Consider the following 17,002-nt stretch of genomic DNA (forward strand, 5'->3'; position numbering starts at 1 on the left):
GTTACTTTATACTTTTTAGCTACGACTAATGCAAGATTCTCAAAGAAATCCTTTCCTTGCGGAACGGCTGACTGCGCCGCGGAGACCTCACTCAGGACACGATCTCTCTCGTCTTCAGTCAGGGGACGTCGACTTTGAGACTAAAACCTTCTAAGGGAAACGGCTGTGATCTAAAGAGATCGGCTTTAAAACTGTTTATTTTGAAAACTCGGCCTGCGCGCCGTCCGTGAACTTCATTCATGCACGTTCTTAGTGGCGACGTTGCCGTATCTCCGCGTTCATTTTAGACCTCAGTTTGGTTCGTGCGCCTTTGTTTCATCGCCCTATTGAAGAGGGAACAAAGGTTGTCTAGGTGATACAGTGGGGTAAGGCACTGTATTTTCTCTCTCAAAAAACCCCGGCGAAGCAGGAATGCTCTGACAGCCACGGATTTTCCTCGGGACACCGGGAACCACAAATCAGCTGCGGGATAAAGAGCCTCCCTGTACTTGGCCGCGGACACCTTCAGAAGAGGGACCGCCCCGTGTCGGTCCCACGCGAGAATGGCACTCTGCCGGCCACTAGGGCTCGGCACGTCGATGATCTCATCATAAGCTTGTTTCCAGGGAGTGACGGTGTCCCTCTGCCTCTTACATACCACGTCTGCCAAGAAAATCACTAGCTGGGATGTTGTGGGTCCCCCAACCCCCCGACACCAGGGAGGCTTCCACTGCAGCGGAGGGCAGATCCCTGCTGCCCCCCGCCCCCGGGCCCAGTTCTGTTCTCCTCTGTCCACAGTCAGAACCTGCTTTCTTAACAGCTCGAGTCCCCTAAAGCTTCTTTCCGGATTCCATCAACTTTCCCAACGGGTGTTCCTCTGCCCTCTCATCCGGTACCGGCCTCCTCTTTGCCCATTTTGATTGGCTTCATCTAGCAAAGCGGATCCCATCACACTCTTGCTGTCTGTGCTCTAAGCTCCATGTCTGTTGTCCTTCATACGACCCGATGGAGAAGCGCGACGCCCAGCCTTCTCACTGGGCTCTGGACCACAGGTGTTTTCTTCTCGAAGGCAACCCCCGTATAGTTGCCGGCACTTCCCTCGGCCGGTACGCGGACGGCGGTCCGGCGGAGACTGAGACCGCCAGGCCAAGTCACACAGGCCATGGGGCGGACAGAAGATGGTAACAGCTTTGGGTTTCAAGTGACCTGGACTGGATTCAACTCACTGACCTTGAGGTGAAAGGCTCTGTATTCCATTACTAATCCCTTGAGCTATCCAGCCCCCTGAAAATGATTCTTTGGTTTTATTATTGCAAAGTCCATTTATAAAATCATGAACTGGATTTAGGAAAGCAACCATGAAATAGCATGGGACAAGTGATTGAAATTCCTTCAATGTATTATGGGCTGAAGTCTCCCGACAGTAGGATTGGGGGAAAAGGTATACAAGCCACCTCCGTTCTTATTTCAGTAGTGTGACCGGCTCACTTAAACGTGGCAACTTTAGATCCACTGACCGTGCCTCAGGGAACTAAATCCTAAGTAAAGAAAATGGAAAAGCAAACTATGAAATAGCCAATAATCTTTATTTTGCACTTCCCCACCCCCCATCCCTCTCCAAAAAGCACTAATGGGTATATCTGTGCATGTGAAAATACTGTATAAAGTATTTAGGATGATCTCAAAGAATTAAACAAAACAAAACAAAAAACACATAGCTCAACATAGATGCTTCGTTTCTTTGTAGGGACAGAAACATTTTGGCTTCTAGAACAAGGAGGGCAGTGAAATACTGCACCCTGAAAAGGTCGGCTCCGTTTCCACTGATTTGCAATTTAACATTCATGGCAGAAAACCTCATTTCTCTAACCACATAATAAGTTTTAAAATATGACTAATTCATACACTAATATCAATTTACTTGGCATTAAAAAAATTCACAATTTCTATTAATATATTTGTATTAGGTTCAAAGCCCATATTCTAGCATTCAAGATATCCATTACACTGGCCCAAATTGGGATTATTTCAAAATCAAGTAAAAGTCCATATTTATTCCAAAGTTGCTAAAATATGCTAATAAAGTTAAATTTGATGTTTTACATTAAAAATAAAATATTTGGTTTATCTCTCAGACATCTATAACATATAATAAATAGTGGGCAGTATAGTAATATAATAAAGTTTTGTGATACCCTGAAATTTGATGAGTTTTCTTTAAAAAAAAATTCATAATATACTTCATTTCAGCCTTAAACCACAATCTCAATGAACAGATTTGCAGAAATAAAACAATATAAACACAAAATGCTACAGTATATATGTTTTTTCGTTTTTTGTTTCTGGTTTTTTTTGTTTTTTGTTTTTTTTTTTTTTTTACTTTTGGGGAATCTACATGTCCATTTCGTAAAAGTTAAGTCAAAGAAACTTAAGAGATAACAAAACAATTTCAAATCATAAAGTACAGACTTGAATTGCCTTGTTGTCCTTCCGACTGCGAGGGCCCTCTCCCCCACGGCATCCGGGGCCCAGCGCGGGCTCAGCTCTAGGTAGGTTACTGGGAACTATGGCTCTGCTTCTAGCCTTCTTCGCGTATGTACAGCAGTTACTTCCAGACGTGGCTGAAATCACCGTGCATTTCAGAGAAAGCCAGAATTAAACACGATAAAAATTTAAAAAATAACTACTTCATAAATATTTATTATTTACATGAGGGGAGATCTTCTAGTCGGGGACGGGGGGTTTTATACAAGTTGATGACATGTAGAAGCCGTGGGAGGAGCGCCACGGTCAGGTGCCACGGACGTAGAAACCACGTGCGAGTCAACAAAAATAATCTGCGCCAAAGCAAACAGGACATGATAGAAACCTTTTTCTTAAAAAATAGAAGGTATTTCACAAAAGCCTGAACACTTTACATGTTAGTACTAAAAACGGGGGTAGAGGTGGGGAAGCTTCATATATTTTCATCACAAAAATATTTACCGGTACTCCCAGTGGAGTGTCTTTTCTGTCATTGTGATTATCTTACTAGAGAGAGGGGGACGGGCTGCAGACTGTACAGACTAGCGGCGTCCGAGAGTGACAGTCGAGGCGGCTGACACATTGTCTTCTCAGCTAACACCTTAGCGAAAAGGCCCTGCAGAGAATCAAGAAAATCAGAAGGGAAGGTGACGGTCTGTTTATTAATAATACTTGTCACTGGTCATAGAAAAGCGGGGGCGTGGCAGTCCTGAGCCACGGCTCGCCTGGAGTCCGTCTGCTGTCACACGGCCAGGGCCGCCCAGGCCGGCCTGTCGGGGGCCCGGTCCAGGGTGGACGGTGTGTTCTCGTCCTCGGGCTTCTGAGACCCGCTCCCTGCGGGAATGTGGGGCGCAGGCAGCATGCCGGGCCGGCCCCAACTCCCCTCCGAGGCGGTGCCGCTCGTCCCCGCCGCGGGACACGTCAGTGTGCCCGGTGCTTTCTCTTTTTGTGCTTCTTATCCTTCTTCTTGTTGGCACACTTGGGGCAGAACCACTGCATTTCCTCCGGCGGCGCAGCCATTATTCCGACACAGGGCCTACGCGGGGGCAGGGGGAGAAAAGATTTTGGATCAACCGGCTTTATGTATATATTCTTTCCCTATGTGTGCCAGTAATTTTAATTAAGTAATTTCTAGGCCCGTGGCCCATTCAGTGGCGTCTGGGCTGGGGAGCTCCAGTGCAGGCAGCGCTGCTGCTGGGAGCATGGGTTACCGGGTTGCAGGGGGCCCTTTTGGAGGCCCTGCTGGGGGTTTGGCGGTCACTTGTCCTTTCCGCCAAAACGGGCTAGTTCTTCCGAGCAGTGGCCTGGTTTTTGTCTTAGAGGTGTCCTATTTCGTGCAACTGAATAGAGTTTAATCTTTTTACATCTGATGTTTAAAGTATAACCCGAGGAGATTATCTGCGTAAACTCTGGCAGTGATTCTTCAGTTTGGGGTGCAGTGGGGAGAGGCATCAAGAGCAGACCAGCCATCTCGTCCCACACCTCGCCAAGCGTCTACCAAGGGGTTCCCTCCATGCTACTGTTCAGTGTTGCAGCATAGAAAATTACTGGGAAAAAAGGAAAGGGAAGCCCTACAGTTCGGGCTACGCAAAATATTTAGAATTTAGACTGAAGAACAATAGTCCAAAGGTTCTTGGTTTTAGCCTTAATATTAATCCCGTGTTAATCTTACTGTGATCCTGCTCCCTGCACTGCTTCTAGGACAGCAGTGGAACGGACGGCGGTCACCGCTGTGCCCTGAAGAGCCCCCCGCCCCCCGCCCCCGGCCCCGCCCACAGTGCTCACCAGTGATACCAGTCGTCACAGTCGTCACAGCCGATCATGGGACTCCCATCGTCCGGCTTGTTGCATCCGGGGCAGATCCAGATCTGATTGCCCCACTCATCTCGGATCTGAGGTTTTTAGATGGGGGAGCAGGCAGCGGAGGGTGGGGAGGAGGAGGCAAAAACAGAGATGGAATGGGAAAGAAAGAACCAAAAAGAGGACAGGATAAGAAGGATTACTTTATCACTTTATCCCATGAACCTCATAAACAAACAAGTTAAACTAAAAAGAGAGTCGGCGGTTTTAACAATTTACTGAAGTCACGATCGCCGTCATCACTACCCCAGGACCCCGTGGAAAAGAGAGTCACTGAGTACTCAGAAGATATTTCTGATGAATCTTTCAAACTCTCTTTCGTAAGTCATAAAAACACAGCATTTTAAACCAGTTCCATGAACTCTATGACCTGCAGCCACTTTGATCTGAAAACCACTGTAAGCGCGTAGTCGGTACCGACTCGGGCCGTCATGGCAGTGGCAGCTGGTGTGTCAGCAGCCACGGAGCGCGGCCACAGGCAGCCTCCACGGTCACATCCACAGGCATGGCATTAATGTATGCAGCCCAGTGTGTGCGTATCACCTTATTACTTATTAGCCAAGTCCTTCTCCTGAACTGGCTGATAAGATCAAGGATATGAAAGAGCTGTTACTAAGTAACTTTCCATTCCCTTTATGACATTTTCAACTGAAGCACAATCAACTAAAGGGCAAAGAAAATAAGGGGCGCAGATAACCAACGAGCTACCCGTTTTCACATCATTTGTTATGGACGTGCTGTGCTCTAGGGTTTGCTTTCCTTAACTCAGCAGCTCCCAGCGAGAAGCATCCCGAATTAGGTCGCTTCCTCAAATCCCACATTAATAAAACCAATTTGGAAGAAACGAATCTTCCAAAAACAGCAACAACTATGAGCTGATTTTCAAAGTTTCTACAGTAACAAGGCAAAGAGTCTCATTCAGTTTATTTGGCAAGGAACAGTCGGTTTATATGCTTTCAAACACGACACTGAGTAGATGCTCAGAAAAGAACCGCTCTGTGTGTGAGGGCGCGCTGCGGACACAGATGCTTCATATATGAAAGCCTCCCGAAGAAACCGGGGCTGCCACGGCTCTGATTTAGCCCCCTCTATGTATAAGGGCAGAGGACCACCGGTTCCCAGGTGCCAGCCGTCCAGGTATAGGACGGGTCCAGCGTCCTGTGCCCTGAAGTGGCCATGCATGGCCAGCTGGGCTGCTGGGTGACCTCTCTTGAAATGAGTGACTCTGTTGCTACACAAACTGGCCCAGCATCCTTAGTAACTAACATCCAGCCAGTGTACTGAATTCTCTCCAACATCTTACTTTGTTTACTCATCGTGGAACAACCCTTGGATAGGGGACGAATGGGGAAACTGGAGCTCGCGGAACATAAGTGACAGCAGCAAAGTCCCACTATTAGGCAGTGACATTTTTGCTTGATAGCCCGTGTTTTCCCCCAAATCACACATTTTGGTCTCTGTCTACAAAATGTCTCTGAGGAGGTACAAGTTTTCCATCCATGCTGCCTATGCCAATTAGACCCATCCTCCAGGGAGTTAGCCCCAAGATCCACTGGAGAATCAGAAATTTTAGGTAGAACACATTGTATTGATCAGCTAGTCTAACATGAACCCCCTCATTACAGATGAAGCAATGGAGGGAAAAGAGGTAAAATATAAACTCTTTCCTGATCAACCAACCCCTCTTGCAGTGATGTGACCTCAATTTTAACACCTAGAACAACTGGTCCTTGAATGGGCCAATTTGATGATTACACCTTTATTTTTTTGAGGGAGAGAGTGCGCATGAGCAGAGAGGGACAGAGGGAGAGAGAATCTTAAGCAGTCTCTACATCCAGTGCAGAGCCTGAAGCGGGACATGATCTCTCGACCCTGAGACCACGACCTGAGCTGAAATCAAAGTCAGATCTTAACTGACTAAGTCACCCAGGTGCTCCGGCGATCACAGATTTTATCGTATCTTCTAATTTTGTCTTGAATTGCCAATTTAATATTTTTCTGTTAATGTTTCATGTCTTTATATCCTCTCTCAATACTTTGGAGATTTTCTTTTTATCCTTTATATCATCATAGTGCCTCAAATGTATAAGGATTTATTGACACTTCCTTCTAAAATGCCTTAAAGAGATATAGTATTTACCGGATTTATAACCACCACCCTGAGTCCTACCTTCCAATCCTATCTATTCAGACAGGCCTGTGCCACCCGGAAGCTGACCACAGTTTACACATTTGGTGGTCCCAGCAGTATCGCACACAGAGTGCCTCTATGTGCCGAAAATCTCTCCATTGTGTGTCTGTCACTCCACAGTGCCCAAGGGACCTATTTATAAAAACGTGTCATTACTAGATTGGCTTCAGGGTTTGACTAAGCCCTGATACTGCTCAGTACGGGGAAAACACCTGAAAACAGTCCCGTGACAATAGCGTGAATTCCCTCAACAAGCCGAGCTTGACCATCTGCAGACGTGCTTCTGCACTCAAGCCCGTTTCCATACCATGCGAGCGCTGGGATATTCCAAACCTTTGCCAATCAAATACCGTAGTTAGCGACGTTACCCAGAAATAGCATCTGGGCCATAACATCCGTGCTCATGATGTAGCTTACACTCTGAAGTGAATAATTTAATTGCTTGATCAAGAAATTCAATGTGGGATTTAAATATCACCATTCATTCCTATATTTCTGCACTGACGTTGTTGCATATATGTATAAAATAATGTAAACTAAAGAAAAACAATGCTTTGATATTACTTATGGAGACTAAATCTGCAAACACCTTATATAATGCTCTACGGCCCAAAGCTTGAAAATGCAGGGGAAAGTATCTTTTTGGTCATAAAGAATCTCCTCCGAAATCCCGTAATGACATATGACACGGCTTCTTAGCTGAGAACATGCTCACGGTGGAAGTGAGCTCCTAGGGGCTCTTAATTGCTCCAGAAAGAAAAGGCAGCGTACCACGTAAGTGCTGACGGTCTCCGTGACCACGCTTCGGACCGGCGCTTTGGATGTTCCGGCTCCCGAGATGGCTGGGGACGGGGCTGGCATCAGAGCGGGGGCCACAGCGGACTGCGTGAGGAGCGGTGAAGGCACCGGCGCAGGGGCGACATGCATGGGGACAGGGGCGGGGGCTGCGGCGGGTGGCGGGGTCTTGGGTCGACTCAGCGAAGGGGCCGGCTTAGCTTCAGGGGCTGGGACCACTTTGCTGATGACGCTGTTGACGAGAGAGAGAGAGAGAGAGAGAGAGAAGGAGAAGTCACAATGGGCTAGTGGAACCAAACCAGGCGTTTAGAACATTATCACAAGTAACTTTCTTCTTTGAGGAGCAAAAACACTCTTCCGCATGAGTGTCCGGGGACAGCTATCGAGCTGGCGTGCGAGTGCCCCCATTCCCCTCTCAACTTGGTCAGAGTCAGGTTTGCAGGGAAGGGTTAGTAGCAGGAGTGAGGGGCGCGACCCTGGGAGGGCTCCCTTCCTGCCCTTTCCGGCTGGCGGGTCTCTGTGTATCCCCAGATACTAGACTTGTGCGGTTGCGGACTCGGCACAAACCCTAGATCTGGCTCAGGCTAGCCCCGTGAGCCCGGGGGAAGTTATTTCAAAATCCTGTGCCTGAGCATGTGTACCAAGGTGGGTACCATCCTGGGCCCTTGGCATATATCCCCTCAACCAGTCCTCCCAACAACTTCGAAGAAGTTACCGCGATCCCGTTTCACAGACAAGGGAACAGGATTAGAGAAAGGAATGGGGGTACGTGGGTAGCAGCCTTTGAATCAAAGTCTGTTCGATTCCAAATTCTTTCTTCATTTTTTAAAAAAGGTCCCTTATTTGAAAGAAGAAAAGTTACATATTAATTTCAAGCAGAGAGATGACAGCATCACAGAGAGCTTAGAAAAGAGAGATACACAGACGTGTGCCTTCGCCACATTGGCTTCTGATATCCCTTCCTCCCCCGCAAGGAACCAATGTCCTCAAGCCGGCAAGGATGCTTTTTTGTAGATACCCGCAAACAATATGTACTGTACCACTGTTTTTTGTTTTCCAACTATATAAATAGAATATTGTACTATATTTATTCTTTGCAACTAGCTTTTCCTAGTTTTTTTTTTTTAAATTGAGATACAGTTGACATATAACCTTGTGTAAGTTTGAGGTGTGCACTGTGCTAGTTTGATACATTTGATACGAATTGCGGTGATTCTAGTATTGTAATAATGTGATTCTTATAGTAGGTTCAGCAAATGCCTTTATCAGGTCACCTCATTACTTCTTTTCTGTATTGTGAACACTTAAGATCTAGCTTCTTTGCAACTTGGAAGTTTATAATGCAGTAGTGTTGACTATAATCTCTATGTTCTGCATTAGAGCTCCAGAATTTACTTATTTACCTACCAGCGGCCCACTTAGTTTTATGCGTCTTGATTTATCCCTTTTGAAGCAGACAGATCTGTATCATTAACCTTTATGGTTATACAGTATTCGTGGTATGAATAAGTCAAAAGCTTTGTGCCCACTGCCCTGCTGAGGGTAAACCAGACTATCTTATAAATGTAACATCCTGACTGGAAACATGTTCAAGAATTTCCCCACGCTATACAGTGCCACAAATTAAGCTGCTGGGTCCCAGGACGTGCGCGCTCTCATCTGTACCAGGAATCCCAAGCTGGTCCCCTACACTGATTGACCAACCAACCTCGTCTTTCTACTATCCCACACTCAACTTTCCGAGCGCTGCTTTGCTGATCAACAAAGTACAATACAGACAACTGCCTCTGAGGGTTAGAGTGAGAGCCTGGACAGAGAGCAACGTGCCCCAAACCATCCAGTGTGAAGTGTGAACAGAAACTGTACTGACGGCGGTCGCTCGGGACGATCGCGGCCGTCACCACTGCCATCCTGTACGCTTCTGTCTTCTCAGAGTCTCTGTTTAGAAAGCACCTCCACTAAAAAGCATGGATTCTTCACTACTCTTATTTGTTTTTTTTTTTTTTAAATGAATGACTAGATATTTTAGACTGATGTCAATTTTATTTTATTATTATTTTAAAGATCTTATTGGAGAGAGAGCGCGCGCACAAGCAGGGGGAGCAGCAGGCAGAGGGAGGGGGAGACGCAGACTCCTGCTGAGCAGGGAGCCTGATGCGGGGCTTGATCCTGGGACCCTGAGATCGTGACCTGAGCCAGAAGGAGATGGTTGACCAACTGGGCCACCCAGGCACCCCTCGTTAGAAGTTTATAAAACATTAAATTATTTTAAAAATTCTATGATGTAAGCAAATAATTAATGCCCGTCTAATTGCTTTCCATTGTCTCATGCAAGTGTGACCACCCTCTTAAGTTGAATGCAGACAAAGACCGAGAACATTTAAGATAGGCTGTTTGTGCAGAAGACACTCAGTATTGCTTGGTACAACCAACAGTGAGTAGTTACTGAACACTTACTAAGTACCCAACTGTTCTCAGCACCGGAGAGCCAATGCGTGACAGGCACCGTGCGAAACACTTCCTTGCCTGACTCACTCGATCCTCACAACAACCAAATGCGGTTAAAAACTCTGACTGTTGGGGCACCTGGGTGGCCCAGCAGGTTAAGCCTCTGCTTTTGGCTCAGGTCATGATCTCAGGGTCCTGGGATTGAACCTGACATTGGGCTCCGCTCAGCAGGGAGCCTGCTTCTCCCTCTCCCTCTTCCTGCCTGTCTGCCTACTTGTGATCTCTCTCTCTGTCAAATAAATAAATAAAATCTTTAAAACAACAACAACAACAACAACAAAAACTCTGTTGTCCTTTCATGAACCAAGGCCCACGGAGATTACGAACCCTGTACAGATTCATAGAGTACTGTGAGGCGGAGCCACGATTTAAACCCCGGCAGTCTGATTTCAGAACCTGTGATGCTAACAACATACTATGCTCTCTCTCACTGCTTACTGAGTGCGTTTTGCCTTACACATAAGGTGGGAGTTCAAAGACCTCACTCTGGGCATATTTATATCCACAGAGCAAGCACTCCTTATTTTTATGGCTAGACTAAAATGTTACACACTATTTTTGGAGGCAATTTCCCATAATGGTTTGAAATACAGGTGCTGGAACCAAAACTAAAGGCAAAGTAAGAACCCAGAGAGGTAAGCAGAACACAGATGTTTCTCCCCGAGGGCGTGTGTGCATACTGCAATTCTGATCTTTGGTTTTGATAAAGAGGACAGGTTTCAAAGCCCAGGACTGCCAAAGTGGAAAGTCTAACAGAACTCCCATCTCCCATTAAAAACTCCCAGCGGGCTCCAATGATTAAGTAAGAATGAATCAGAGCCTTGTGAATTCTTGGCTCTGCTGGTCTGGGACGCTGCATTTAAAGTACTCTGAACATGCAATGTGCCTTGGTACCCAGCACTAAACACTGAGAGAAAGTAACTTAAAATCTAGGCCTTATATTATTATTATTTTTAAAGATTTTATTTATTTATTTGACAGAGAGAGAGAGAGCACAAGTAGGGGGGAGCAGCAGATGGAGGGAGAGGGAGAAGCAGGCTCCTTGCCAAGTAGGGAGCCTGATGAGGGGCTTGGTCCCAGTACCCTGGGATCATGACCTGAGCCGAAGGCAGCAGTTTAACAAACTGAGTCACCCAGGTACCCCTAGGCTTTATATTATTGATGCAGACAGTTACTAAGAAAAAAAAAAGGAGCACATAATAAAAAAAAAAAAACAAACATAAGAGATAGCATCAGGTGGCTCAGTTGGTTGGACGACTGCCTTCGGCTCAGGGCGTGATCCTGGAGTCCCGGGATCGAGTCCCACATCAGGCTCCCAGCTCCATGGGGAGTCTGCTTCGCTCTCTGGCCTTCTCCTCGCTCATGCTCTCTCTCACTGTCTCTCTCTCTCAAATAAATAAATAAAATCTTTAAAAAAAAATTAAAGAGATAGCATCAGGGACAACTAGAAGATAACAGACAGAATAAAGGGACCCCAAAAGACTACAGAGACTAGAATTATCAATCATACAGCAACTCTGCCTACAACACTAAAAAAAAATAAAAGGTGAAGCATGACATTACGTGCAGGTAATAGAAAGTTATAAAGAGTGATCTAGCAGATTTGAAAAGAAATGAACTGACCTAGAAATGAAAAATATAGTAACAAATTTACTCTCAGCGGAATGAGAGAACTAAAAACTCAATAAGGAGACGGAAGAAATGATCTAGAATATAAGTTGGAGGGGCAAGGAGAGAATACAATCAATTATGACATGTTTAATAATTAGTACACGTTTAATCGTAATTCTAGAGAAAGAACAGGGCAGACGCAAAATTGTAACAAGAGTATCTGAGGATTGTTATGGACCTGATGGCAGATACCAATCCACAGACTTAAGCAGGCCAACAAGTCCCAGGCAAGATTAAGAAAGAGAGATCTGCACCTAGACACATCAGAGTGAAACTACAAAACATCACTAAGAGTAAAGTCTGAAAAGCAGTGAGAATGGAAAAAGAACTTTCCATTACTTTCAAAGAAACAGATGGCGGCTGACTTCTCCGCAGCAACAATGAAACTGGAAGACTGTGGAATAACATCTTCAATGTGTTGAGGAAAAAATGAATTTGTCTTTGAAAACATCTCTCACGGGGAGCCTGGGTGGCTCCGTGGGTTTAAAGCCTCTGCGTTCGGCTCAGGTCATGATCCCAGGGTCCTGGGATTGAGCCCCACATCAGGCTCTCTGCGGGAGCCTGCTTCCTCCTCTCTCTCTCTACCTGCCTCTCTGCCTACTTGTGATCTCTGTCTGTCAAATAAATACATAAAATCTTTAAAAAAAAAAATCTCTCAGGAATAAGATGAAATAAAGACATTTTCAGGCAAGCAAAATCTAAGGACTTGCCAACAGTGGGTCTTTACTAAAGGAAATTCTATACTAGCGACTCTCCAATGTTTTGGTCTTAGGGACCACTTTACATTCTTAAAAATGACTGAAAACCTCAAAGAACTTGTACTTATGTGCACTGTATCTGTCAATATTTGCCATATTAAAAATCAAAACTGAGAATTTTAAAAAAATTAGTGATTCATTCATTTATTTATTTTAAGATTTTATTTTTTATTTGACAGACAGAGATCACAAGTAGGCAGAGAGGCAAGCAGAGAGAGAGAGGGAAGCAGGCTCCCCGCCGAGCAGAGAGCCCAATGTGGGGCTCGATCCCAGGACCCTGGGATCATGACCTGAGCCAAAGGCAGAGGCTTAACCCACTGAGCCACCCAGGCGCCCCTTAGTAATTCATTTAAAAGAAAGAATAACAAACCCATTACATGTTAACAGAACATCTTTTACAAAAACAATTTGGGAGAAGACTAACACTAGGCTTTATACTTTTGCAAATCTCCTGAATGTATGCATACATATGCATCTCCTCCCCTTCAGAGGGGAGGAGTGTGTTAATGGCCTTTACAGATAATTGTGTAAATTCTTCAATACCGCACCAAAATGCAGTGAGTGATAGTTTCTTAAGTTAGTTGCTATGTACACTCTGAAACTGTATCGCTAATAAGCTTTCCACATTGTGTTACATTAAAATCCACTGAACAGCTAGTGCTCTGAATAGTTCTTTTAGCCACACAGGGTTTTATAACATCATGCATTGGTTTGTAATACTGGTTCATGGACTTACAGATCTTCCAAATATTTACACATTTCATTGCACAATATTAAAATCTCACACTTGGTATTACCATCTCCTCATCAAAAATGTCCTGGAGTACCGAGGAGCTGTCAACTTGGAATATGTTTTCCAAGACTCTAATTTTTACTTAAAAGTTGCCATTTTGCCCCGGCCTGCTTGCCCTCCATGGCCGACAAGGAAGCAGCCTTTGATGATGCAGTAGAAGAACATGTGATCAACGAAGAGTACAAAATAGGGAAAAAGAACACCCCTTTTCTTTACGATCTGGTGATGACCCATGCCCTTGGAGTGGCCTAGCCTAACTGCGCAGTGGCTTCCAGATGTAACCAGACCAGAAAGGAAAGACTTCAGCATTCATGGACTTGTCCTGGGAACACACATGTCTGATGAACAGAACCATCTTGTGATAGCCAGTGTGCAGCTCCCTAACGATGATGCTCAGTTTGATGCTTCACACTACGACAGTGAGAAAGGAGAATTTGGAGGTTTTGGCTCAGTTAGTGGAAAAATTGAAAGAGAAATCAAGATCAACCACGAAGGAGAAGTAAACCAGGCACGTTATATGCCCCAGAACCCTTGCATCATTGTGACAAAGACTCCATCCAGTGATGTTCTTGTTTTTGACTATACAAAACATCCTTTTCCAAACCAGACCTGGAGAGTGCAATCGATTCAGACTTGCGTCTCCGTGGACATCAGAAGGAAGGCTGTGGACTTTCTTGGAACCCAAATCTCAGTGGGCACTTACTTAGTGCTTCAGACGACCACACCATCTGCCTCTGGGACATCAGTGCTGTTCCAAAGGAGAAAAGCTGTGGATGCGAAGACCGTCTTTACAGGGTATAGAGCAGTAGTAGAAGATGCTCGCTGGCATCTGCTCCATGAGTCTTTGATTGGGTCAGCGGCTGATGATCAGAAACTTATGATCTGGGATACTCGCTCAAACAACACTTCCAAACCAAGCCACTCAGTTGGTGCTCACACTGCTGAAGTGAACTGCCTATCTTTCAGTCCTTACGGTGAGTTCATTCTGGCCACAGGATCAGCCGACAAGACTGCTGCCTTGTGGGATCTGAGAAATCTGAAACTGAAGTTGCATTCCTTCGAATCACATAAGGATGAAATGTTCCAGGTTCAGTGGTCGCCTCACAATAAGACCATTTTGGCTTCCAGTGGTACTGATCGCAGACTGAATGTTTGGGATTTAAGTAAAATTGGAGAGGAACAGTCCCCGGAGATGCAGAAGATGGGCCACCAGAACTGTCGATTATTCATGGTGGTCACACTGCCGAGATATCTGATTTCTCCTGGAATCCCAATGAACCTTGGGTGATTTGTTCTGTATTGGAAGACAATATCATGCAAGTGTGGCAAATGAACATTTACAATGATGAAAATCCTGAAGGAAGTGTGGATCCAGAAGCACAGAGATTTTAGACTCCCCCTTTTTTCCCTCTCAACCCCGAGATTGATTTCACACTGGTTTTGAGACACAGACTTTGTTTGGCTATCCTTCTATGATAGGTACCGTCAATGATGTTACTAGCCCAAACAGAAGGTGTTTTCTAAATATTAACTGGGGGACTTGATTCAGTAAAGCCACAGACTTATATTTAAATATTCTTCAGGGATTTTCTAGTAACAAAGGTCTAAAGTAGCCACAGAAAGGGGAATATTGGGTGTGGTTATTTTTCTTCTTAGGCTATATCCCCAAGTTTTACAGACTCCTTTTAAGCAAAGGCTAAAGTGAGGAAGGATAGAGCCAAGTCAGGTAGGTGTCTGAGCTATGAAGTATAAATAACACAAGATGTCGTTTTTATTCAGGAAATGGGGGAGATTCAAGTCATATAAATTCCTATTCTAAAGTTTTCACACCTGACTTTCAAGGATGCACATTTCCCAATGTAGACCAGTCTCCTCAGTTAAGTCAAAACTATGTGTTCCTCTTTCCCCATATATTTTTGCTTGTTAGTGTATTTCTTGAGCTGTTTTCATATTTCTTTCCTTTCTGTGAAATGGTTTTTTAAAAAAACTTGGGACCACCAAGTTGTAAAGATGTATGTTTTTACCTGACAGTCCTACCACAGGTAGACTGTCCAGTTGAGTTGACAAGAGTGAACTGATAGCTTGTATTTGTTTTTAAAATTAAATTAATCCTGGATAAGAGGTTTTTTGTTTGTTTGTTTGTTTGTTTTAAGGAGTTAGTCCTTGCCCACTAGTTTGGTACCATCTCTATTTTGGGTGACCTGTGTCACCAGCAGGCCTGTTACTCTCCATGACTAACTGTGTAAGTGTTTATAATGGAATAAATTGCTTTTCTACGTTAAAAAAAAAAAAGTTGCCATTTTATCATTTATGACCAATATTCACAGGTATCTTCGTTGAAGCAACGGGTTTCCTTTGCTCATTTCTGAGGAAACGTTGGCCGAATATCCAAGTTTGAATAACCATCGTCCGTCACTTGCTCTTTCAAGTAAAAATGGCGTCTTGAGAAAGGCTGATGGTTGAGCTTGAGACTTAAATTATCACATAAATGCTTTCTTTCCCTCAAGACAATGATCATAATTTAGCGTGGAGAAGGAGTGTGTTATTAGGGCTTCCTACTTCATTGCTATCCCCTCTGACACGCAAACTACCAAAAAGCTGGATATTCTGAGGGCCTGTGCATCACCCCAAGCACCTCTTTTCTAGAAGAACTTCAGGAAAAGGAAGGGGATCCCGTCAAGTCTGAGATGCAAGGAAGAGTGATAACATGCTGATGTAGACACTGACTAAAGGAAACAATAATAATAATATATTATGGCATTATTAAAAAAACATAAAATACATGGAACCAATAATACATAAGCCAGCAGGGGATGAACAGAGCTAAAGCCCTTTAATGCACTTCTATTATCTGGAAGGAGGTCGAAAGGTATTAAATTTAAAATGCGGTAATTTCTAGATAACTATGTAAAGATTAGGAATGAGGTATATGTGTAACTTCTACACTAGCAGGAAGAAAAAATGGAATGTTAAAACAAAATAACCAATCTGACAGAAGGAAAGGAGAAACCTAGAATAAGACAAATAGAAAATCCAAAATAAGGGGGATTGTAACTCTAAAGATCAGTGATTATATCACGTAAATGCTCTAAGCAATTTACTTGTCAGACTGGGTAAAGCAGTGAAGCCGAACAGGATGCTATTTGTAAGAGGCACATATGAAATCAGAGCAGTGGAAAGGCTGAGGGAACTGGCCAGCAAGCGAGGCATGTGGACATAAGGAAACGGGACAGCACACAAAACACACTGCAAGGCAAGAACTACCAGTGGTAATGAAGGTTTCCTCATAATGATAAAAGGCCCCAATGTGCCAGGAAGATACGACAATTTAAAACTGGACTGCACCTAGAAACGTATCCTTAAAACATATAAAGCAAAACTGACAGAACTGTAAGAAACAGACAAATCCACAAATGTAACTGGGGATTTCAGGGTATCTATCTGGAACTGACAGAGCAGGAAGTAAAAACACTAGTAAAGGGACACCTGGGTGACTCTGTCAGTTAAGCATCTGCTTTCGGCTCAGGTCATGATCCCAGGGTTCGGGGATCAAGTCCCACACCAGGTCCTTGCTCAGCCGGGAGCCTGCTTCTCCCTCTGCCTGCTGCTCTCCCTGGTTGTGCCCTCTTGCTCTCTGACAAGTAAATACATAAAAATCTTTAAAATCAAAACAAAAGGAAAACAGTAAAGAGGAGCCCCTGGTTGGCTCAGTTGGTTAAGCATCTGCCTTCAGCTTGGGTCACGATCCTGGGGTCTTAGGATTGAGCCCCACATGGTACTCCCTGCTTAGTGGGGAGTCTGCTCCTCCCTCTCCCTCTGCCCCTCCCCCAGATCCCCCGACCCCTCTGCCTCTCTCCTCTCTCACTCACTGTCTCTCTCAAATGAATAAAATCTAAAACCAAAATGAAACAAAAAAACCCAGTA

At 44.6% G+C, this 17,002-nt stretch overlaps 1 protein-coding gene and 1 pseudogene across 1 annotated transcript in view; one reads left to right on the forward strand and one right to left on the reverse strand.

Moving 5' to 3' along the window:
* Window positions 1-1,546: 1,546 nt before the first annotated feature.
* Window positions 1,547-17,002, reverse strand: part of TAF3 (TATA-box binding protein associated factor 3) — a 174,191-nt gene continuing 158,735 nt past the window's right edge. The window contains exons 5-7 of the mRNA XM_044229207.1: window positions 7,325-7,580; window positions 4,288-4,394; window positions 1,547-3,538 (exon numbers count right to left, since the gene is read on the reverse strand). Of these exons, the coding sequence (XP_044085142.1) occupies window positions 3,424-3,538; window positions 4,288-4,394; window positions 7,325-7,580 (478 nt within the window). The 3' untranslated portion in view covers window positions 1,547-3,423. The remainder of the gene's footprint in view (window positions 3,539-4,287; window positions 4,395-7,324; window positions 7,581-17,002) is intronic.
* LOC122892287 lies at window positions 13,186-14,470 on the forward strand (annotated as a pseudogene).

The sequence above is a fragment of the Neovison vison genome, chromosome 12 (assembly GCF_020171115.1).
Source record: "Neovison vison isolate M4711 chromosome 12, ASM_NN_V1, whole genome shotgun sequence".
Taxonomy (NCBI): domain Eukaryota; kingdom Metazoa; phylum Chordata; class Mammalia; order Carnivora; family Mustelidae; genus Neogale; species Neogale vison.